We start from the raw sequence: 25518 nt of genomic DNA, 5'->3' as shown, positions 1-25518 counted from the left end.
TGTGGAGTATTGTTGGTTATAGAAGGCTTTTTGTGGGTTTTGACGTGCTCACCATACAATATAAGGGGGTAATGGTGAGATGTATACCTAGGACCTTTTATGTGAAGTCTACTGCAGTGCTCCCTACGGTGCCCCATTGCTCTACTAGGATGCCTGTGTGGCCAGTCTACTAGGAAAGCTGGCTCCTTCTACGTCCCAATGGCTTGATTTTGTGCATTTTTTACTTGGATTTTTTTGGGGGGAAATGATCCAAAAAGATAGATGTACAAAGCACAAAACCACCTAGGAAATGGTCATTTTCAAAGAAAAAAGATAGACATTTCTCTGGTTGTCAGAAAACGTCCAAAGTCAGATTTAGATGTCATATTGACAATTCCCCTCCTCATCTGATAAAACATTTATTACAGGCTATTCTTCTCTTACCTCCAGGGAATCCATCCCAAATTTCCAGTCGGTCATAGCGACAGAACACTCCCTTTGGAGGATTGGAATCTGGTTCTAGTTCAAAGCTTTCAAATTCCAGTATGATCTCCAACATCTTTGGTGCAAAGACGATATAAGTACATTCCAGGCCATTGGGATATTTCTCAGGGAAGCCTGTAGATTTGATCACACCAGTGGGTGCAGTAAAGTTCCTAGAACATTCAGGCCCTGCATGACAAAGACAAAGTCAAACACTTTAGTTTTCCATAGTTCTGCATAAACCATTCATTCAACCCACTTTATATAGCTACTATTAGCATGGCAAAAGATCTAATTCACAGCTATTGCATTATTTCCATTTCTACAGGGCAATTGGAAAAATGTACGTTCACTGTATAAATATATGACAAATATGAAGGCATGTGGGAACAATAAAAGTGTAAGTTGTAGAAATCTTGACAGATCCCTAGAGAAATAATTATAAACCCTTCAAGCTTAAATCTTGAGGTTGACAGCCTTTTTATTGGTAAAGTACCTTAGACCACTGGCAGAAGCTGAAGTGATTTGAATTCGGTGGAGGGGAGTGTAGTAGTTTTAGATTCCTAGGCCAGTGACTCCATAACTCTGCCAGATGTGACCTATGCCTCTTTGACAAACTAAATGTGAAAGGCAATTCGTACATGTGCCCAGGGGCGAGGAACTCTGAGTGTTGTTGACACAGGTGCAGTAGTAAAGAGCTGCTGCTTGGTGCAGACAGGGCAAAATCTGTGATTATAAGCAGCGGTGCTAGAAGTCACTTAATATCAATGCTGACACACTAACCTTTCCCTGAAAGTGGCAATTGTGGCACGGTTCTGCATTCTGAAAATGGTCATTGGCTGAAGCAACTGGGACTGAAGGAAAGAGTTATTTAATCACAGAAATTTCAGCTCATTGGAGCAGAGTTTCATATAGGGTCTCCTTCAATATGTCAAGTGCATGCATACAACATTTTTGTTTTACTTCAAGTAGTTCAATTACTCATAACAAGAGATAACAAGGGAGATAATGCAAACCAGGGCCTGGGGGGGGGGGGGGGGGGGGAGGGGGGAATTAACCTATTTTGCAGTAGGAAAGGAAGACTGAGGCAAACGGATATTCGGACAGGCTGGTGGATTAAAATATTTGCTATTCAAAGTTGAAAGAGATGCTACATGGGAAGATGAATCAGACAAATAATAGTGTTCTATAAGGCATTTTGGGCCTCCCTTGCTCTGAATCATGGAATGCGTGAACTGCTTTATTTCACCTTAACAGACACGTCAAGTCGCTGTAGTAACATTGGTCCCCTTATAGAAAGATGAGGAAACCACAGTTGATATCCTTGGACCAAAATATCAACACAATCTAGGGATAAAAGGTCAAAATTAACTATGCACTTTCAGTCCCCATTCCACTTCATTTGCATATTCTCTGAAACACTTCTTTGGTTCCATACAATTCAATAGGGAAACCCCAGCATTATAAGGCCAGTAAAATAAAGCAGTAGCAAACTGAGGCATCATATACCAGTTTTAGGAGCTGAAATGTCAGAATGAGGATGTGACAAAATAGATAGAAGGAAGTGAAGAACAATGTTGCCACACATCAGAGAGTAATTAAGCCCAAGACTGTTCTGTAAGGAGTACTTGGTGGTACTGAGTACCAGCACTTTTTCCATTGCCTGTTATAATTGACCAATGGTCTCCAAGCATGAATGAACACGCTCAGGCTCTGATATCTTACACATATAGTGTCCCTCGAACATCTAGGGATAGTTCATAGTTCATCTTTATTTGAAAAATCACCTATAGAATTGCTCATCTAAGTGCTGTAGAGTCATAAAATTGGAGCACACATTAGGAGGTTACAACTGGACAGAATAATAAACTTACCAAGTATAAGATAAAAACAAAGTTACAAGGTACAGGGGGGTTACTTGTTACTTAAGGCACAATAGCAGGAGAGGTAACATTATCATTTGGCAGGACACAGATACAAATACAGCCAGGTTGCGGATCTGAGTTCAGGGACATTGGGGAGGCAGAGGGCCTCAGTGCACGACAGCTGGGGATAACCTGGCGCCATACCACATTTGCCCTACACCCACTTGTGGGCAGATCCCAGCTATCACGGGAGCCGCAAGGAGGCCACCGACGTCATCACGGCTAGATGGGACATAGGAGGCTGATGGGAACGAGCTACAACAGTTTTAAGCAGCCCCCACAGAGAACAAACCCCACTGGATTAGAGTTTAGGAACATTAAAGCTCCAAAGAATGCTAGCAGATAAAGAAAGAAGAAGACCTGCAACCCACAGTTCAGTTGATCACCGACGTTGCTACAAAACAGCTAAGGAATCACAATTTTACTGCTCTGTATAGCATTGGAATGACATTCAACGCTATATGCAGCCTGTGTATTAAGCCTGCCTTATTTGGGAAGGCTACTGGAGGCTACTTTTCACACTGGCCCCCAAATTCTATAAATGGTACTTAAAATTGAATGTGCAAATTTAGGCATGTGCTATTTAATTGAATAATGAGCTAATTAGTGCCAATAAATGGCTATTTAACAAGCAATTATTGGCTCTAATTAGATTTAATTTTGTGCGTGAGTAAAAAAAAAGGGGTGAGGAAATGGGAGGGGGGTATGCACGAAATTTAGGTGCATACATTTACACCATGTTTCAATTGGTGCAAATGGCCACGCCTAAAGTTAGGCGCGAGTCCCAGGTGTTAAGCGCTATTCTATAAGCTGTGCCTAACTTTAAGCGCGACTTATAGAATAGCACTTTTTTTGGCACCATTTATACAGTTCACCCCTGTGTGTGCATACTCTCACACAATTTCATAAGCATTTAAAACACACTTTACATGCGGAACATGATTTGTAAAATGGCTCCTGTGAAAAGAAGCCCCCACCGTATCTCTGATGTAATTGTCCTTCTAACTAAGAAATGTCCATCTGACTTTCTTATCACTCATCTGATCTGATCTTTTCTCCTCATCCTGCTTCCCCTTCTCGGAAGGCTTCCAATCTGATCTGATCCCCTGCCATAGGATGTTAGTACTTTGGTCCCTATACAGTGGTGGAAATAAGTATTTGATCCCTTGCTGATTTTGTAAGTTTGCCCACTGACAAAGACATGAGCAGCCCATAATTGAAGGGTAGGTTATTGGTAACAGTGAGAGATAGCACATCACAAATTAAATCCGGAAAATCACATTGTGGAAAGTATATGAATTTATTTGCATTCTGCAGAGGGAAATAAGTATTTGATCCCCCACCAACCAGTAAGAGATCTGGCCCCTACAGACCAGGTAGATGCTCCAAATCAACTCGTTACCTGCATGACAGACAGCTGTCGGCAATGGTCACCTGTATGAAAGACACCTGTCCACAGACTCAGTGAATCAGTCAGACTCTAACCTCTACAAAATGGCCAAGAGCAAGGAGCTGTCTAAGGATGTCAGGGACAAGATCATACACCTGCACAAGGCTGGAATGGGCTACAAAACCATCAGTAAGACGCTGGGCGAGAAGGAGACAACTGTTGGTGCCATAGTAAGAAAATGGAAGAAGTACAAAATGACTGTCAATCGACAAAGATCTGGGGCTCCACGCAAAATCTCACCTCGTGGGGTATCCTTGATCATGAGGAAGGTTAGAAATCAGCCTACAACTACAAGGGGGGAACTTGTCAATGATCTCAAGGCAGCTGGGACCACTGTCACCACGAAAACCATTGGTAACACATTACGACATAACGGATTGCAATCCTGCAGTGCCCGCAAGGTCCCCCTGCTCCGGAAGGCACATGTGACGGCCCGACTGAAGTTTGCCAGTGAACACCTGGATGATGCCGAGAGTGATTGGGAGAAGGTGCTGTGGTCAGATGAGACAAAAATTGAGCTCTTTGGCATGAACTCAACTCGCCGTGTTTGGAGGAAGAGAAATGCTGCCTATGACCCAAAGAACACCGTCCCCACTGTCAAGCATGGAGGTGGAAATGTTATGTTTTGGGGGTGTTTCTCTGCTAAGGGCACAGGACTACTTCACCGCATCAATAGGAGAATGGATGGGGCCATGTACCGTACAATTCTGAGTGACAACCTCCTTCCCTCCGCCAGGGCCTTAAAAATGGGTCGTGGCTGGGTCTTCCAGCACGACAATGACCCAAAACATACAGCCAAGGCAACAAAGGAGTGGCTCAGGAAGAAGCACATTAGGGTCATGGAGTGGCCTAGCCAGTCACCAGACCTTAATCCCATTGAAAACTTATGGAGGGAGCTGAAGCTGCGAGTTGCCAAGCGACAGCCCAGAACTCTTAATGATTTAGAGATGATCTGCAAAGAGGAGTGGACCAAAATTCCTCCTGACATGTGTGCAAACCTCATCATCAACTACAGAAGACGTCTGACCGCTGTGCTTGCCAACAAGGGTTTTGCCACCAAGTATTAGGTCTTGTTTGCCAGAGGGATTAAATACTTATTTCCCTCTGCAGAATGCAAATAAATTCATATACTTTCCACAATGTGATTTTCCGGATTTAATTTGTGATGTGCTATCTCTCACTGTTACCAATAACCTACCCTTCAATTATGGGCTGCTCATGTCTTTGTCAGTGGGCAAACTTACAAAATCAGCAAGGGATCAAATACTTATTTCCACCACTGTAGCTGTATCAGCTGAAGGCAGTGAGTTCAAGTAACACTCAGAGGCCCACATATTGCACTGAATACCGAAGATGGTTAGGCCACTGTGGTGCTTGTAAATGTAGGCTATGCTCAATGCCTTCTCCTAAGGGTGCAACTTGAGCCACAATGTTGAAATCTGCAGTGGAAGTAATAAGGAATGGATCAGAGATCTAGGACATTGGCAGGATTGGTGGTCTTAGAGTGGGCAAATAATGTCCTGTTGTCAGAATTATGCAGTCCCAAGGCAAAGGCCTAGTCAGTCTAAGCATAAATTCAGGCCTGAGAATATTTGTATGGAAAGAGACTTTCTTTTTAGACCACAGGATTCCAAATTGAAATTCTACCTAAGACTATGTTATTTTCTGCTCACTTTTTAAATTTAATTTAATACCAGTATTTATATTCCACCATTTCTCATTTAGTTCAGGCTGGCTTACAATAACATTAAAGTACAGATTAGAAATTAGTACAAACTGTAGAGAAATGAGGACTTGACAAAATATAGGCCTCCTAGGCACCTCTCATCTGGTATGCAAGACTTGTCCCTTATCCAACACATAGGATTGAAGGATGATAACACAAATCATCCTTCAATCCTCACTTAGGGGTCCTTTTACAAAGACGTGCTGAAAAATGGCTTGTGGTACTGTAGGCGTGGGTTTTGGGCGTGCGCCAATCCATTTTTTAGCATGCCTGTAAAAAAGACCTTTATAAAATTTTTGCCGAAAATGGACGTGCGGCAAAATGAAAATTGCCGTGCGTCCATTTTGGGTCTGAGACCTTACCGCCAGCCATTGACCTAGTGGTAAAGACTTATGCAGTAAATGGGTGGTAATGACCTACGTGCTCCAAATGCCACTTGGTGCTCGTCCGTTATTTTTTCAGATGCACGTATCTGACGTGCGCCAAAAATGAAATAACCGCAAGAGCCACATGGTAGTTGGGAGGTAACTCCATTTTGGTGCGCATTGGGCATGCGTAAACGCTTATGCGGCTTAGTAAAAGGGCCCCTTAGTGTATAAGGGAATTATACAGAGTCATGGAAAATCAGCCTTGCAATGCCCCCTTAATGTTCTTTTAGTTCTCCTCAAGGTTACCTTTGAATAAGTTTATCCCAGAGTTTTGTCACCAGGTCCGTATTCAGCATCTTTAGGCTTTTGCTTTAAGTCCATTTAATAGAACACAAACAGCCTGGTTCTTCATCTTAGGCATATTTGAATCGGTTCAATTATTATGAATGGACACAGATGGGCTCCATTTAACTTTTGATGGATCTTTTAAGACAGGTTTTAAAACTGGAACTAATTTGGGTTTGCAGTGACAAAGGGTGTGAAAATACAATTAAGAGGTTTTGGTTTCTTGTTAATTATTTTTCGAGTACTTCTATAATTGTTCTTACATATTGGAAGTGGAGAGTATGTTGTGTAGATATTCCCACTCTAATACATTCTGAATTGTGTATTTTTTAGACAGCAAAATTTGAAAACTGTACAAAGGTGGAAAGAGTTTTACAAGGCACTAAAAATCAAGTCATTGCTGTGCTCTCCCCTGCCCCCAACTATAATCCTTTCTCCCCCCAATAAAATCTTAGCCCTCTTCCTCCCCACTGTTGGGAGGAAAGTAGCATTTCTCAGTTGTGGCTGCACTCTTCTCTATCAGTTTCACTATGAACTCTGTAGTGAACTGAGTAGTGCTACTGGATTCTGGGAGATTACAGAGCACCCCTCCTGAACTCTCTCCACCCACCCATGCTTAAAAATTGTTTGCCACCAGATTTTCCTTCCTGCTCACACTACTTACATGGGGAATCTGACCCCTTTCCTGATCCCCCTTGACCCCATTCAATATTTTTTAAAAAGTGTTCCATGTTGGATTCTCCCCTTCACCTGCCTGTTCATTAGATATTTAACAAAAGTGTCCTGTGGCCACTGAGATATAGAAGAAAAAGGCCAAGGGGTTGATATTTGTAGCAATTTAACCTGGTAGCAGAGGCTTCTGCCCAGTTAAAATGCCTGTGCAGGGCTATCCAGGGTATAGGAGCCAATTCTGTGGGTGATTCAGAACCCTCGATATTGAGCAAACTTTTTCATTGTAGACAATGAGCGACAATTTACTCTGAGTTTAGCACCCCCAGTAATTTTGAAAAGTTGGCTCCTATGATCCGGGGATATTCAGTGGCACTTAATCAGACAGTGCTGCTGAATATCCTCTCTAACCCCAGAATTCTATATAGTGCGACTTAAGCTGCGTGCGCAAATCCAGTCGTAGTCTGGATTTGCATGCGCAGCTTAATTACTTAACAAGCCAATCAGCGGCAATAATTACCACTTAATAATTACTGACACTAACTGGCATTAATTAGAATTTATGCGCAGAACTGCCTAAGCATATTCTATACTGTGATGCGTGTAAATTCTAAGTCACATAGTTGGAAAGGGGGCGTGGCCATGGGTGTGAAATGGGTGGATTGTAGGCATTTCTAAAATCTATGCGCATGGTTATATAATACACCCGGTCCATGCTTAATTTAGGCCTCGGTATTTACACCAAGTTTTACTTAGCCCATGGCTAAATTTAACCAAGCAGACAGGTGCTTGGTGTATTCTATAAACCGCACAGAAAGTTTTGCTTATTCTAAAGTACACCTGAATTTAAGCATACTTTATACAATACAACTAGGCGTATTTTGTTTCAGCATCGATTTTTTTAGGTGCGATATATAGAATCTATGTTGTGGGCAGTGAAATTGGGGAGGATTTGGAAATTATGCGGGTAAGTGCCAATATTTAGCACTTAACCAAATAAGATACTCAGACAAATCTGACGCTTCATTTCTTCTGTTAGAATCTATTTTTGTGAACTATGGATTTCTCCAGCTTTACCCATCTGGTTAAGGGCTGAATATTGGTCCTTAACCAGATAAATGTCATCTATCTTCACACACCGGGATAGTCAATACCAGTGCCCAGATATGGCCTGGCATCAGATATTCAGGCCTAAAGCCAGCAGTGGCTGAAAAATTGCTCACTGCTGCCTGCTGAATATTTACCCTTAAGTGCCTATGTATGGCATTGTGACTGTATAGATTTAGAAGAGCTTTCAGCTGGTTAGGGTCAGCTGAAATCTTGCTTACTGATCACCAGAGCAGGATTATTCCACTGATGGGCCTCCCATTGTAGTATGAACATTTTTTTTTTTTAAATAGGCCTTGTGTGGTTCTAACTACAGAGCGAAAAAAAAAAAGCAGTGGAGGAGGAAGTAGGTAAGACTTGTTGCTTGCCACCTCCCGCCGACTAGAGGACAGCATACAGGGGAAAGGGAGAGCAGACAGACCTCCCCGTGTGATGGCACGTACTTTAAAGTTGGGCCTACACACGGATGGAGTCTGAGTGGATTATGGGTGGGGCACAAAGCTATGCATGCAAATGATAAGTTATTGTAATCTATGTACATCTGTTAGCGTGAGCATCTACACTAGCTGCACGGCTGGTGGAGAGTTTGCACCTAAAATACAGGCACATATAGGGGTAAATCTACAAATAAAGCACTCAAATGTATGCACCAAATATGCATGTAAATAATTAGAATACTCACATAACACAAACCCCATATGTAGACATAATAACTACTGTTAAATACTTTCAGAGCTTGTAACAAATGATGTAAAATATATTTATGTGCTCATAGATTCTCTTAAGGACTATCGCAGACTGACTGGTCTTATATTGTCCACTGGCCACTAATCATTGCACATATATTTTTCATTATTCATGTCATAATGTGCATTTTATAGCTTCTGTTTATGTAAGCATATTCAGAAACAAAAAAGTAACACTGGGCCTTCAGGATTGAGATGATCAAAGTTTCTTGTTTATTAATTGATGGATAGACCCGTGTCGGGTCTATCCATCAATTAATAAACAAGAGACTTTGATCATCTCAATCCTGAAGGCCCAGTGTTGCTTTTTTGTTTCTGTATTATTTTGTATGCTGTTTTACCCTCTTTTTTGTGTCTATGTAAGCATATTCTACATATAAATAAATAACATTGAAGATTGAAAAAAATCAGCAAGTTTTGAAAATTTTAACTGGGAAAACATACAAAAATTTTCAAAGATAGTGTTGTACATTAGCTTGCAAGACAAGGTGGTTTACATGTTCAAGCACCGACTTGCCGATAATCAGCCGAAGTGGTTAATGTTATTTTAGAAGGCCAACCACTGCAGCTGAACTAAATCTGGCTAGTCAAGGCCGGTAGTCCAAAAGAGAGGCAGAAAAAAAGCACATAGTGGTCAGCATAGGGGTGGTTAAACAAAGACAATGAAATACTAGTATGGCACATGAAAGCATTCTGATTGAACACAAACCCAATGCAGCCATGATTTGGTGGATGCCTGCATCAGGGGGTATGGTTTTAATTGACCAAAAACAGAATTTGCTAAAAAATAATGATAGAAAAGTAACCTTTGGTCTTCTGCATGAGCTCGATAACAATGCAAACAGAAATCAAACTGACTACTAGCAGCAGACACAGTCTGATTGACCACACCTTCCTCTTTAGTGGGAATGCAGTTACAGGATGTGGAATACATTACAAGAGTAAAGCAAATTTTAATGGTTGTTGATTCATGTTTCTTTAACTTACAATTAATTCTTAAACTACGGGGCTATTTGGAGAAGGCAAATCTAATTAAGGTCACAGAAGCACTAGTGCTAAGTACATTAGATTACTGTAATGCTATCTACACTTACCTCATATTACACTGTGGAAGTGAAAGTCTGATTTTAAATTGCCTTGATTGTTTAAAGAAGTATGAGTCAACTTAGCTTCTGAATATCTCACAACAAGGTGCATTGCATTACCATCTCTGTCCGTGATTCATTTTGTCATCCATTTGAGCAAGGGCATTTTCCTATGCATGACCTCCAAATCCTCTTGTATTGAAGGGAAACCTTAAATTATTTGCACTTTAAGAAACTGCTCAAGGCAATATTGAACGAAGAACACTTTAAACAAAGGTAGAAGGCTTTTAATGCTTTGTGACTTACTTATTGTGCCATTTAACTGTGTTATGTTTTAACTGTAATGTGCCACAATGTATTCTGAAGAGGCATATTAAGTTAATAAAACAAATCAAATATACTACTGGATTGTCAAGTTCATTTTTCTCTTGTACCTTGTAAGTCAGTCTTCTGATAAGCACCTACTCTGTGACAAGTAATTCTCGATCATCAGGCGCTTAGCAATGGATCGCTTTACTAACCTGTCTTGAAAACTTCATAGCGAATGGAGAATCCTGCTCCATGAGTTTCATAATCAGACACAAATCTGATAAAGAAGAATTGGCCTGTGGAAACCAGAGGAGAAGGAGCAATCTTTCCACAAAATTTTCCTGCCAGTCGCCCATTTGCATTGTTCCCATCGATCACTTCCACGTAGTCGTACCTGGTGGATAAATAGAAAAGCAGGAATTAGCTTTCAGGGAAGAAGCTCCTGCTGATCTGATTACTTCAGAAGCCGGCAGCAGAAAAGCCCATTTAAACAAATTATCGTGAAGGGGTTTAAAAACTGCATTTCCCATGCACCAGACCAAAACAGACCACAAATACAATAAAGACCCTTTTAGAAGGATAGATGATAAAAAATAACACTGTTAACAAATACATTCTGGAGGTTCAAGAAATACATCACCAGAGCAATGGACTATGGAATCAGTGCTGGAATAGTGCTAGATAAATACACTCTAACGTCTCCACTAGAACAGAGGAAGCCTGAGAAACTGATAACTGTGTAGGTGCTACAGCAGTGAAAGTTTTACACACACACACACACACACACACACACACACACACACACACACACACACACACATCTATCTACTGTATCTATCTATCTAGAGAGGTATGTGTGTTGTTTACACAGTGGGCTGAATTCTATAAATGGCGTCTTAAAAATTGGTGCTAAAAAACATGCAGTTCTATAAAAGTTGCAAAAAATTGCATGTACAATTTAATTGAATAACGAGCCAAATAGCACCAACAATTGGCTTCTTAACAAGCAATATTGGTGCTAATTGGAGTTAAATTAAAATCTACGCATGCAAATTTAGGTGTGGGTTCTGTGTGTAAATTTTACATGCGGGTTCAAAAAGGAGGCGTGGTCATGGGAGGGTCATGGGCAAAACGGGTGCGTTCCTTTAATATATGCGCATTGTTATAGAATAAAGGGGGTTCAAGCCAAATTTAGGCACAAGGATTTACACCAAGGTCTCATTGGTGTAAATGGTCATACCTAAATGTAGTCATGATTCCTGGCACTAAGAGCTATCCTATAAATGGTGCCTAACATTAAGCACCATTTACAGAATAGCGCTAAGCACTATTTTCTTTTGCGTCAATTTTTTAGGCACCATTTATAGAATTTAGTCTTGTGTGTGTGTGTGTGTGTATATATATATATACTAGTAAAAAAGGCCTGTTTCTGTCAGAAATGAAACAGGCGCTAGCAAGGTTTTCCTCGGAGTGTATGTTTGAGAGAGATTGTGTGTGATAGACAGAGAGTGTGTCAGAGACAGTGATGTGATAGACAGAGAGTGAGTGAGTGAGTGTGTGTGAGTGTGCGCCCCCTCCCCCTCCCTTTATGGTCTGAGGCCCCCCTTCCACCCCCACCTTTCTGGTCTTAGGACCCCACTCACCCCCTCCCTCCAGCCACCCCTGTCCACCGACCCTCCTCGCCCCCCTGCAGCCACCCATGTCCAGCGACCCTCCCCTCCCCTCCCCTTGCCCCCCTGCAGCCACCCATGTCCAGCGACCCTCCTCTCCCCTGCCCCCTCCAGCCACCCATGTCCTGCGACCCTGCTCTCCCCTGCCCCCCTTGCAGCCACCCATGTCCAGCGGCGACCCTCCTCTCCCCCTGCTCCCCCTGCAGCCACCCATGTCCAGCAACCCTGCTCTACCCCTGCCCCCCCCTCCAGCCACCCATGTCCAGCGACCCTGCTCTCTCACCTGCCCCTCCTTCATCCACCCAGGTTGTGTAACGAAATCTTCGGGGCAGGTAGGAAAGATCCACGGTCCTGCCTGCCCGCTGCTGGCGCTGGTGCTGACGCTCCCACGCTGCCAGATCACTGTTGAAAATGGCCGCCGAGACTGCTGAAGTCTTGGAGGCCGCCCTTGTAAGTATCGGCGGCCATTTTGAACAGCGATCCGGCAGTGGGGGAGCATCAGCACCAGTGAGAACCAGCGGAGCCGACACACCTCCAGCGGCGTGCACCCGGGGCGAACCGCTCCCACCGCCCCGCCTTTGCTATACCACTGCCAGGTGGTAACTCTATGTTGGCACATGTTAGGTGCGCATAGGCGCTTATGTGGCTTAGTAAAAGGGCCCCTTGGTGAAGCACTGATTATTCATGGCTAGCTGTTTATATTACGCAATATAGCCAGTTAGCCGCTATGCACCAAGCACTAATATTCAGCAGAGATAACCAGCCATCTTTCGCTGAATATTAAGACAGGATCAGGGCCTCCTCTGCTTCATTTCTTCTGTTAGGATCTATTTTTGTGAACTATGGATTTACTTAGAGCCACAGTATCTAGTAGTTGACTTATTCTAGTGTGCACAGAATGGCAGAATAGAAGCTAGACAGCACACCAATATTTAGTAAAATGAAAGGCCAGGAAGCAATGGTAGACATCATCTGGCAATGTGAAATTAATAAGAATGACATACATTATGATTGCAGATAAAGCCGACTCTAACAACCACTTCAGAGCAAAAAAGAAATCTTACGAGTATAATTTTGCAATGCTAGATTGTGGGCTTTTGACTATGATGATTTTGTGAACAATGAATAATGCATAGCATTCTTTTCATACTGTAAAATTCCACCGTGCATTCAGCAGGAATTCTTCAAGAACCGTCTTTTCATTTCTATAGTCTACCCTTAAACATATCTCCTATGAACTATAAATGAATCTCTAATGAATAATAATCCAGCTTTCTACACTATTCCAATATTTTCCACACTGAAAAAGCTCTCTCTTACTGTACTTGCTCAGCAGCAACTGATTCAGTGTAACCCATGACTTTTGACCAGCAGGGTTGTTGGCTTAAACATTAAGGGAAAGGAAAGGGGAAAGGAATGGGACTTGATATACCGCCTTTCTGTGGTTACATTCAAAGCAGTTTACATTTACATACAGACACTTATTTTATACCTGGGGCCCTTTTACTAAGGCGTGTAAGCATCTACGCGCGCTCAACGTGCGCCAAAATGGAGGTACCACCTGGCTACCACGTGGCCCTTGCTGGAATTTCATTATCGGTGAGCGTCCACTATGCACGTCTGAAAAATCTTTTTTCTTTCTGGTGCGTGTCAGCTATGCGCGCCAAGTGGCATTTGGCACGTGTAGGTCATTACCGCCCAGTTACCACGTGAGACTTTACCACTAGGTCAATGGCTGCTGGTAAGGTCTCAGACCCAAAATGGAAACGTGGCAATTTTGATTTTGCTGCACGTCCATTTTCAGCAAAAATTTTAAAAAGGGCTTTTTTTTACAGGTGCACTGAAAAATGGATTGGCGCGTGACCAAAACCCACACCTAGATTACCGCAAGCCATTTTTCAGCGCACCTTAATAAAAGGACCCCCCCTAAGTGACTTGCCCAGAGTGACAAGGAGCTGCAGTGGGAATCAAACCCAGTTCACCAGGATCAAAGCCCACTGGGGCAGTCAACTAGGGTGCAAGCTTTTGTGACACCATAGTTGAGGCTAAACAATAGGTTCTGATAGTCACAGAAATTCAGAGAATCGGTAACATGTACTTCTACCCGCAGAAAAGATGGGCAATTTTCAAACAGGAAATTACTCTCATTGGAAGTAAATTTATAAAGCATTTTTTGCATGTGAAGCAGGCTTTACATACATGAAATATTGCATGGATATATGCACTTTGGTATATGCACATGGAGAAGTATGCATGCTGACCACAATACTTGGATTTTACATGGACCACATGTAGGGGTGTAGATGTATGAGTGGAGCTGGGGCAGATATGCAGGGTACACATGTCTCCACACAAAGTAAATGCAGAAAGTGGCACCTGCTTCAGAGTAAGTGTAATTTGGTGTGAAGCCATTTATGTGCAACTGGGGATTATTCTAGAAGCCTATTTTATAAAGGGACATAAATGTATGCTGCCTTTATAAAATATCTAACAATGACAAATCAAGCAGATCCCAAATAGAAATGAGTAATACTATAGTACAAAACACATCAAAATAACTTAATTAATATTACTGAGTTCACAGTCATGAATTTAAAAAATGACTAGCAAAACATAAATATGTGCATGATATGAGTCAAACACTTACACTTGCAACTGAAAGTTATGCATTAAAGTGCCACATTTCTGCCTACTGTTGAAATGATGTAAGTGGGTGCACTTAAATGTAGGCATGTGATTGCCAACTTACACTAGTGTTCTATAATGAAATCTGGGCGCCCAGATGCTGTTATAGAATTACTACTACTACTACTTATCATTTCTATAGCGCTAGAATTAGGACTAGATTCTATATATGGCATTGAAAAACACGTCGTAGAAAAAAAATGATTTAACGCTATTCTATAAACGTTAGGCGCAGTTATAGAATATGCAAGCACCTAGACCCGTGACTAAATTTTGGTGTGACCAATTACACCAACTAAAACCTGCTATAAATGTCTGTGACTAACTTAGGTGCGGATTCTGCGCATTCTATAGCAATGTGCGTAATTTCTAGAATCACCTATGACCTGCCCCTGCCCATCCCATGGCCACAACTCTTTTTGAGATCAGCACATTAGAATTTACATGCACCACTTTACAAGAATGGGCTACCGCAGCAGCCCGGCGGTAGTTTCTACCCCATCACGCATCATATCTGGCGCTACAAAAATATTTTTTGGGGGTAGCGCCAGTGTGTTCCCGGTGGTAATTGGGTAGTGCCACGCACTGCCCGGTTACCACCGGGTTAGTGTGGGGGCACTTACCGCCAGCTCAATGGGTGGCGGTAAGTGCTCTCCCCAAAATGGCCGCATGGCAAGTGCTTCACTTGCCGCACGGCCATTTCCTGAAAAAAAGAAAGATCTGCCTTTTACCCACTGTGGTAAAAAGAGGCCTCGGCATGCATCAAAAACATGCACCGATGCCAGCGCAGGCCCCTTTTTGCCACAACTTCGTAAAAGGGGCCCTTAGAAAATTGTGCGCATAAATTCTAATTAGTGCCAATAATTGCTTGTTCTTGCCAATTATCAGCATCGATTGATAGGTTAAACAATTAAGTTGCATGCGCAATTTGGCGGTACTACCAAATTTGCGTACACAACTTTAGTTGCCATATATATAATCTAAGGGGTTAGTGTTCAGTTCACTGCATCTGGGTTACAAATTTGTGCTGCCCATTTATAGAATTGCCCCTTTTGTGCACTATTCCCTACATGCGGGGGGTGAAAAGGGTTCTAAAGGGCTTTTTTTTACAGGTAAACACCCATTACATACCTATTTTCAAGCAGTTAATATATACTTCTGTAGGCTTTATTTTGTTTGGTTGTAAAGTCACAAAGGTGGACTACAAATACCTAAATTAAACTTGTTGCTATGTTTGTTTCAATCTTGATTGAAGGAAAACCATGTAAGGAATAATTTCATAATAGCTTTTTAAAAGGTTTCTTTTTAAAAAGCTTATTTAAATACTTAGGGGGGTCTTTTATGAAGTGGCGGTAAGCCCAACGCAGGCTTACCGCTCGCTAATCTGGAACTACCACTAGGCTACCACAGCAGCCCGGTGGAAGTTCCCACCCCCAGCATTTCGGACTAAAAATATATATTTATTTTTGTAGTGCTGGTGTTTACCTGGCAGTAATTGGGCAATGCCACGTGCTGCTCGCTTATCGCCAGGTTAGCGCAGGAGCCCTTACCACCATCTCAATGGGTGGCGGTAAGTGCTCCCTCCCCCCCCTCCCCACACAAAATGGCCTTGCGGTAAGTGGTTCTCTTGCTGCATGGCCATTTCTTAAAACAAAAAAGCTGCGGTAAAAGGGGGCCACAGCACACATTAAACATGCGCTGATTCCAGCACAGGCCCCCTTTTACCACAGCTTGGTAAAAGGACCCCTTAATTTAATAAAAGCAACATAGGTGCCATTAAAAAGGCTTTCAAGACTCTCCCTTATAATATTCTTGCACAAATTTACAACTGCTATGTGCACACTGTTATTTTATAAAGTACATTCATATTTCAGAACTCTGTACTTGCTCCTCCTCAGTTTCACCTCCAGAAACACTTACACCCAGATGACATACAAGGAGGCGTTATCTTTTGGTGTACCACCTTTTTATGCACCTTTACTACCCTGTGCCATTTTAAAGAAGCTATTTTCCATTAATAAAACACACTGTACGTGCAGAAATGTTTTATAAAATTATCCTTATAAAGTTCATGTTGACATTCATTAGATGTGAAACAGAAAACATTAGTTAAACATTATCACCGTGCTTTGCTTTTTAATAGCCTTTATAATAACTTATCATAGTTAGAACAAATGGAAGAGTTTTGACAGATGTACAAAGGGATGGCTCCCATTTCTGGCCTGAATCAAGGAAGTCTTTTCCTATAGACACAGAATGGGAAAACAAAAAATGAGGGGCCCTTTTACCAAACTGCGATAAAAAGTGGCCTTAGCGCATCCTTACGTAAATCATTCCTGCACACTAAGGCTCCAGGGGAGATCCGGGAAATTATAGACCGGTGAGTCTGATATCAGTGCCGGGGAAAATGGTAGCGGCTATTATTAAAAACAAAATTACAGAGCACATCCGAGGACATGGATTACTGAGACCGAGTCAGCACGGCTTTTGTGTGGGGAAATCTTGCCTGACTAATTTACTTCAATTCTTTGAAGGAGTAAACAAACATGTGGACAAAGGGGAACCGGTTGATATTGTGTAACTGGATTTCCAAAAGGCATTTGACAAGGTACCTCATGAAAGGCTACAGAGGAAATTGGAGGGTCATGGGATAGGAGGAAATGTCCTATTGTGGATTAAAAACTGGTTGAAGGATAGGAAACAGAGAGTGGGGTTAAATGGGCAGTATTCACAATGGAGAAGGGTAGTTAGTGGGGTTCCTCAGGGGTCCGTGCTAGGACCGCTGCTTTTTAATATATTTATAAATGATTTAGAGATGGGAGTAACTAGCGAGGTAATTAAATTTGCTGATGACACAAAGTTATTCAAAGTCGTTAAATCACGACAGGATTGTGAAAAATTACAAGAGGACCTTACGAGACTGGGAGACTGGGCGGCTAAATGGCAGATGATGTTTAATGTGAGCAAGTGCAAGGTGATGCATGTGGGAAAAAAGAACCCGAATTATAGCTACATCATGCAAGGTTCCACGTTAGGAGTTACGGACCAAGAAAGGGATCTGGGTGTCGTCGTCGATAACACACTGAAACCTTCTGCTCAGTGTGCTGCTGCTGCTAAGAAAGCGAATAGAATGTTGGGTATTATTAGGAAAGGTATGGAAAACAGGTGTGAGGATGTTATAATGCCATTGTATCGCTCCATGGTGCGACCGCACCTTGAGTATTGTGTTCAATTCTGGTCGCCGCATCTCAAGAAAGATATAGTAGAATTGGAAAAGGTGCAGCGAAGGGCGACTAAAATGATAGCGGGGATGGGACGACTTCCCTATGAAGAAAGACTAAGGAGGCTAGGGCTTTTCAACTTGGAGAAGAGATGGCTGAGGGGAGACATGATAGAGGTATATAAAATAATGAGTGGAGTGGAACAGGTGGATGTGAAGCGTCTGTTCACGCTTTCCAAAAATACTAGGACTAGGGGGCATTCGATGAAACTTCAATGTAGTAAATTTAAAACAAATCAGAGAAACTTTTGCTTCACCCAACGTATAATTAAACTCTGGAATTCATTGCCGGAGAAAGTGGTGAAGGCGGTTAGCTTAGCAGAGTTCAAAAAGGGGTTGGACGGTTTCCTAAAGGACAAGTCCATAAACCGCTACTAAATGGACTTGGGAAAAATCCACAATTCCAGGAATAACATCTATAGAATGTTTGTATGTTTGGGAAGCTTGCCAGGTGCCCTTGGCCTGGATTGGCCGCTGTCGTGGACAGGATGCTGGGCTCGATGGACCCTTGGTCTTTTCCCAGTATGGCATTACTTATGTACTTATGTACTTATAAGGTCCATTTTTTTACTGCCGGGATTAAAATGGATGATTTTTCAATTTTCCCCATTAATGGCCATGTGCTAATTTTCTCATTAGCGTGTGGCCATTAGTGCGTGAGCCCCTACCACCACTTATTATGTAGGGGGTAAGGGCTCACGTGCTAACCATGTGATAATCATTTAGCTGCTCTAGCCGATAAGTGCAGAACACGCTCACACTCTGCCCCCAGAATTGCTCCAAGCACTAAAAAATATATTTTATTTTTTAGGGCGTGGGTAGCATGCACACTTGAAAAAATTACCACAGGATGCCTGAGTGCGCCCTGCAGTAAGCACACGTTAGTCCTTATCGCAGCTTAGTAAAAGGACCCTTTAGTCAATCATCTCCATAATGCTTCTAGGAAGAATGCTTAGCATATCTGGCTTCTAGTTTAATTGTGCTCCCAGTCCCATATTTAGCAGAATTATATAACAAACCAGACTAGAAAATGTTAGCTGCTGAGTCAGTTACACACTGCATCTTAAGGGGGCCCTTTTATTACGCTGCGCTAAAAAGCGGCCTGCAGAATCAGTAATGCGGGGCTTTCCCACACGCTGAGGCCACTTTTAGTGCTGCTGTAAAATGGCCGCAATTTCTATTTCCCCATTGATGGCCATGTGCTAATTTCCCAATTACTGCATGACCATTAGCGTGTGAGACTTTATTGCTAACTATTTACTAGGCGTTAAGGTCTTACATACTAACCCAGTGCTAATTGGGCAGCATGTGGTGATTTACCCACACTACCTGATTAGCACAGAACGTGCCTCTCTGCCTCTAAACATGCCCCTATGCTACAAAAGAAAACCTATTTTTTTTGCCCGTGCTGATCCTAGAACTACCGTGGGAAGTCTGAGCGCATCCCACAGTAAAGCCTTTTAGCGCATGGTTAGCATGCATTAGTGCTTAGCGCCGCTTAGTAAAAGGGCCCCTAAATGATTTCATAGCAACTTAATTGGAAAATGCATACTGCCTTAATATTATCAATTTACCAGTCACAGGAAAATGAAGATCTAACCACATATGGAGTAGATCAAATATAGAAAATAAAGTCTGATTTTGATATGGTAAAAAGAAGTCAAGAAAAATAGTCCATACTGAATGATAATTACTCCGAAACCTTGGTCTGAATATGCCATTTCCTCATTTCATGTTGATGTGAGCTTCTTTGTTTTATTGTATGTTGGGTAAGCCACAGTTTAGATACAAAGAGAATTTTTGAGAAGGTGTGGCAGAATAAGCATCTGACGTGATGAACAATGGAAGTCTTATTCTATAAATAAACCCCCCTGCTGTCTTTACTACAACATGAAAGAAATAAAAACAAAGACAGAACTGTAATCTTTGTCTAATGTATTTATTTATTTTAATTTATTTATTTATGATCTGCCTAACTACAGTAAATGTCAGGTTGGAAACAACTGACGGTCAGAAGTCAACCATATATAAAACAATAATATACAAAACTTTATTTAAAAAATATACACTAACAGTAAAAACATACACACATAAAATATCACCCACATTAAAGGACACACACTGGATCTCCTAACCTACAGATTCACTGCCAACCAAGACCTATGTGTGGGCGACCACAACTGGGAGAAAATACCTTGGTCAGATCACCACAGACTTCATCTAATACTATACTGGAGGCAAATCTCAACTCACACCAGGAAAATCCTGACTCAACATGAATCCTGAGGCAAGATCAACTGTGAAGAGCTCTGGGACAGAATCCATGACAACACCAAACATTTACCGACCGCGACCACAGAATTCCTCATGGCCTGGGATGAGAAATGCAAAACTATACTGGATGAAATTGCCCTACTGAAGAAGAGAAAACAATACAGAACAAAATCTTTCCTCTGGTTCTATGAGGAACTGAGAAAACTAAAAAGCCAGTGTAGGAAACTAGAATGGAGACTTCAGAAACACAAAACCGAGGAGTCAAGACTTGCATGGAAAAATGCAATAAATGCCTACAAGATGAGTATAAGACATTATACTCATCTTGTAGATATTATTATGGATTAAGAGCTGGTTAAAGGATAGGAAGCAGAGAGTAGGGTTAAATGGCCATTATTCTCGATGGAGAAGGGTGGTTAGTGGGGTCCCTCAGGGGTCTGTGCTGGGACCGCTGCTTTTTAACATATTTATAAATGACCTCGAGATGGGAGTAACTAGTGAGGTAATTAAATTTGCAGATGACACAAAATTATCCAGGGTCGTCTCGTCGCGGGAGGAGTGTGGAAAAATTACAAGAAGACCTCGTGAGACTGGGGGATTGGGCGTCCAAATGGCAGATGAATTTCAACGTTGACAAGTGCAAAGTGATGCATGTGAGAAGGAGGGACCCGAATTACAGCTATGTTATGCAAGGTTCCGCGTTAGGAGTTACGGACCGAGAAAGGGATCTGGGAGTCATCGTGGATAGGACGTTGAAATCTTCAGCTCAATGTGCTGCGGCGGCTAAGAAGGCGAACAGAATGTTGAGTATTATTAGAAAAGGGATGGAAACCAAGCATGAGGATGTTATAATGCCGTTATATCGCTCCATGGTGCGACCGCACCTGGAGTATTATGTTCAGTTCTGGTCGCCTCATCTCAAAAAAGATATAAAGGAATTGGAGAAGGTGCAGAGAAGGGCGACAAAAATGATAAAAGGGATGGGACGACTACCCTATGAGGAGAGGTTAAGACAGCTAGAACTCTTTAGCCTGGAGAGAAGGCGGCTGAGAGGTGATATGATAGAGGTTTACAAAATAATGAGCGAGATAGAGCGGACAGATGTGAAGCGTTTGTTTACGCTTTCTAACAATAATAGAACCAGGGGACACAAGATGAAATTAGAATGTGGTAGGTTTAAAACAAATCGGAGAAAGTTTTTCATTACTCAGCGCGTAGTTAGACTCTGGAACTCATTGCCGGAGAAGGTAGTGATGGCAGCTGGCCTTGCTGAGTTTAAAGGGGGTCTGGACAGATTTCTGAAGGAAAAGTCCATTGATCGTTATTAAATTTTGGGTTTTTTGCCAGGTTCTTGGGGCCTGGATTGGCCGCTGTCAGAGACAGAGTGCTGGGCTTGATGGACCTTTGGTCTTTTCCCAGCGTGGCAGTGCTTATGTGTTTATTACAGACAGCAGGTGGGAACTGACCACAAAAATGTAAAAAACCTATATAGGTTTGTATATAGCCTACTAGACACAGACCCGGTGATATTGGTGAATGAGGGTCCCCCATATGCTCTTGACTTAGCACAGTACTTAGAGAAGAAGATCGTACACCTAAGAAAGGGACTAATACAAGACAACAGGTATCTAGAACAGTACATTGAAGAACAGGAAGCACAGCATGCAGGAGTTGTAGCAGACAGAGCCTAGACATCGTTCACCCCCCCCCCCCCCCCCCTCCAAACTTGAAGCCGTCACGCACTCTGTGAGGAAGTTCTCCACAGCCTACTGCATGTTAGGTAATTGCTCTAACTACCTAATGAAAGATGCCCCAGCACACTTCATAGATCAAATACACTCACACATATCGTTCATGCTAACCAACGAACTAATCCCAACCGAAAGAGGAGGAATAGTACCAAGACCAATCCCAAAGAACATGTAAAAGAGCAGCAGTGCAGTCTCGAACTACAGACCTGTGGCCTCCATCTCCCTCATAACCAAGGTCTCGGAAGGACTGGTTTTCAGACAACTCATTGACTACCTCAACAACTACTCCATACTCCATAACTCCCAATCTGGGTTCAGACCACAGTTCAGCATGGAAACAGTAATCACAACCCTACTGGCCAACTTCAGGTGGGAAATCAGCAAAGGCAAGAAAATCCTACTTCTACAATTTGACATGCCAAGTGCTTTTGACATGGTCGATCACCAAATTCTGCTAAGACTGCTGGACAAACATGGTATCGGAGGGGAGGTGCTCCAATGGTTCAGAGGCTTCCTGATATCCAGACAAGAGGAAACCTCACAGAGGCCTTGACTACCAGCCAAGTTTGTATTCAGACCTCTCCACGGAACATTTTTCTGAAACAGAGGCTGAGCAATCTTGGGATTATGCTCACTGATCAGAAGAGTGCTCTGATCAGGAGGAGTCTACCAATCTCCCCCTGGACCCTTCACCTCCATTGCTCCCTCACTGATTTTGTTAGGGAAATGACAAAGACCATTCAATTTTCTCGGAGAAGGAGATAGAAATCAGCACAGAAATGTTAGACTTCTTCCAATGTTTTGACCTCCTAAGGAAACAACAAGAGTGTACTTTCATAACATCCTTAAAGATGCAAAGATGAAAACGTGGGAATCCCTCAGTAAAACCTATCAGAAAGAAGGCTGGCTATGTACAGAGCAAAGAAAGCTCTTAGAGTTAAGAAGCATCAGTTACCACACCAGTTGATGATAATCAAATTTGGTCTCAAGAACATCAAGCAGATGAGGAATCACTCCTCAGTATAAGACTGGGACGAATGCTAGTCCCCTTGATGTTCTTGGATAGAAAGCTTATCAGAATGCTCACTTCCTGTATAGCTTTTTTTCCACTATATATGAAACATTTTGGAAATGTAGAAGATCTGTCAGAGCTCCTTCTTCAAAAGAAATGTGATTTCCTTAGGGCACTAGTGAACAATGGAAGAGTGTGTGAAACATTCAGATGATCTATGATCTTTCGGAAATGGCAGAGAGGTTTTGCAGTGGATTTCAGTGCCTACAGACTTTAATGGTTATGGGCTTTGGATCTCAAATACAGTAAACTGGAAAAGCTTATTGACATGTTTTACAGAGGAAATGATCCTTTTTGAGAAGAGGTCAATAAAAATGTGGATCGGATCAAAGGCCACTGTTCAACATTTCATAGCCTCTTTGTAGCCATTTCTGACTTGCTGTCATCCAGGAAGTTCTTGAATGGGAACCGAGGAAACATTTCTATTCACAGTAAGGCCTTAAGACCTTAGTCTCTGACCCCTTGATCACTTCTGCACCAGTAGGGATCTTGCTCTTATCCCAGCAGAGGACCCAAAAAACCACAGCCAGCTCTCCAGCCAAAACCTAGGATGGGGTTTTGACTGGATCTAGATAGACATTTCCAGTATTTTTTCTGAGATATGTTCATGAGGTAGAAGAGTAAGGTTTTAAGTAAACTGAAGCCTGGTATAATGTCAGACAACTGGGTTCTTAGCACAATACAAAACAGATGTGGACTATGCCCATTTGGGAAAAACAAAAAAACCCCCATCAGATTGTGTACTAAGAGGGAAATTCTGTAACAGAAAGCCTGCTAAAAGTGGTAATTATGGTGTCTATATCAAGCCTACATTTCTTTATAGAATACTAGTAAAAAAGGCCCGTTTCTGACACAAATGAAACGGGCGCTAGCAAGGTTTTCCTCGGAGTGTGTATGTTTGGGAGAGTGTATGTGAGAGTGACTGTTTGAGAGTCAGAGTGAAAGTGTGAGTCCAATCCATGCTCCTCTGTCACCTGGCCCTTCCATTCATCCCTATCCAGCAATTCCCCTCTCTGCCTGAGGCCTGTCCTGCAATCCATATCCATCCATGCCCATCTGTCCCCTCCATTCATCCCTATCCAGCAATTCCCCTCTCCCTGAGTCCTGCCCTTCCAATCCATGCCCATCCATGCTCCTCTGTCACCTGGCCCCTCCATTTTTCCCTATCCAGCATTTCCCCTCTCTGCCTGAGGCCTGCTCTGCAATCCATATCCATCCATGCCCATCTGTCCCCTCCATTCATCCCTATCCAGCAATTCCCCTCTCCCTGAGTCCTGCCCTTCCAATCCATGCCCATCCATGCTCATCTGTCACCTGGCCCCTCCATTTTTCCCTATCCAGCATTTTCAATTTCTCTGCCTGAGGCCTGCTCTGCAATCCATATCCATCCATGCCCATCTGTCCCCTCCATTCATCCCTATCCAGCAATTCCCCTCTCCCTGAGTCCTGCCCTTCCAATCCATGCCCATCCATGCTCATCTGTCACCTGGCCCCTCCATTTTTCCCTATCCAGCATTTCCCCTCTCTGCCTGAGGCCTGCTCTGCAATCCATATCCATCCATGCCCATCTGTCCCCTCCATTCATCCCTATCCAGCAATTCCCCTCTCCCTGAGTCCTGCCCTTCCAATCCATGCCCATCCATGCTCATCTGTCACCTGGCCCCTCCATTTTTCCCTATCCAGCATTTCCCCTCTCTGCCTGAGGCCTGCCCTGCAATCCATATCCATCCATGCCCATCTGTCCCCTCCATTCATCCCTATCCAGCAATTCCCCTCTCCCTGAGTCCTGCCCTTCCAATCCATGCCCATCCATGCTCATCTGTCACCTGGCCCCTCCATTTTCCCTATCCAGCATTTGCCCTCTCTCCCTGAGCCCTGCCCTCCCAATCCATGGCCATCCATGTTTCTCTGTCACCTGCCCCCTCCATTCATTCCTATCCAGCATTTCCCCTCTCTGCCTGAGGCCTGCCCTGCAATCCATATCCATCCATGCCCATCTGTCCCCTCCATTCATCCCTATCCAGCAATTCCCCTCTCCCTGAGTCCTGCCCTTCCAATCCATGCCCATCCATGCTCCTCTGTCACCTGGCCCCTCCATTTTTCCCTATCCAGCAATTCCCCTCTCCCTGAGTCCTGCCCTTCCAATCCATGCCCATCCATGCTCATCTGTCACCTGGCCCCTCCATTTTTCCCTATCCAGCATTTCCCCTCTCTGCCTGAGGCCTGCCCTGCAATCCATATCCATCCATGCCCATCTGTCCCCTCCATTCATCCCTATCCAGCAATTCCCCTCTCCCTGAGTCCTGCCCTTCCAATCCATGCCCATCCATGCTCATCTGTCACCTGGCCCCTCCATTTTCCCTATCCAGCAATTGCCCTCTCTTCCTGAGGCCTGCCCTCCCAATCCATGGCCATCCATGCTCCTCTGTCCCCTGCCGCCTCCATTCATCCTTTTCCAGCAAGTCCCCTCTCTCCCTTCCATGACCCCCCCCCTCGCATCCATGCTCCTCTCTCTCCCATGTGCCAGCCTGGGCCGGCCTCTTCCCCCCCCCCGCTCGCATCCATGCTGTGGTTGGCCACCCTCTTCTCTCCCC

General features: G+C 43.1%; 1 protein-coding gene across 1 annotated transcript in view; it reads right to left on the bottom strand.

Annotated features, from left to right (window-relative positions):
• Positions 1 to 25518, bottom strand: part of NRP1 (neuropilin 1) — a 323789-nt gene that overhangs the window by 204576 nt on the left and 93695 nt on the right. Inside the window, exons 4-5 of the mRNA XM_030199076.1 lie at positions 10405 to 10586; positions 424 to 651 (exon numbers count right to left, since the gene is read on the bottom strand). Of these exons, the coding sequence (XP_030054936.1) occupies positions 424 to 651; positions 10405 to 10586 (410 nt within the window). The remainder of the gene's footprint in view (positions 1 to 423; positions 652 to 10404; positions 10587 to 25518) is intronic.

The sequence above is a fragment of the Microcaecilia unicolor genome, chromosome 1, assembly GCF_901765095.1.
Source record: "Microcaecilia unicolor chromosome 1, aMicUni1.1, whole genome shotgun sequence".
NCBI lineage: Eukaryota > Metazoa > Chordata > Amphibia > Gymnophiona > Siphonopidae > Microcaecilia > Microcaecilia unicolor.
The sequence above is the reverse complement of the archived record's forward strand: the minus strand, read 5'-3'. Positions and strand labels throughout refer to the sequence as shown.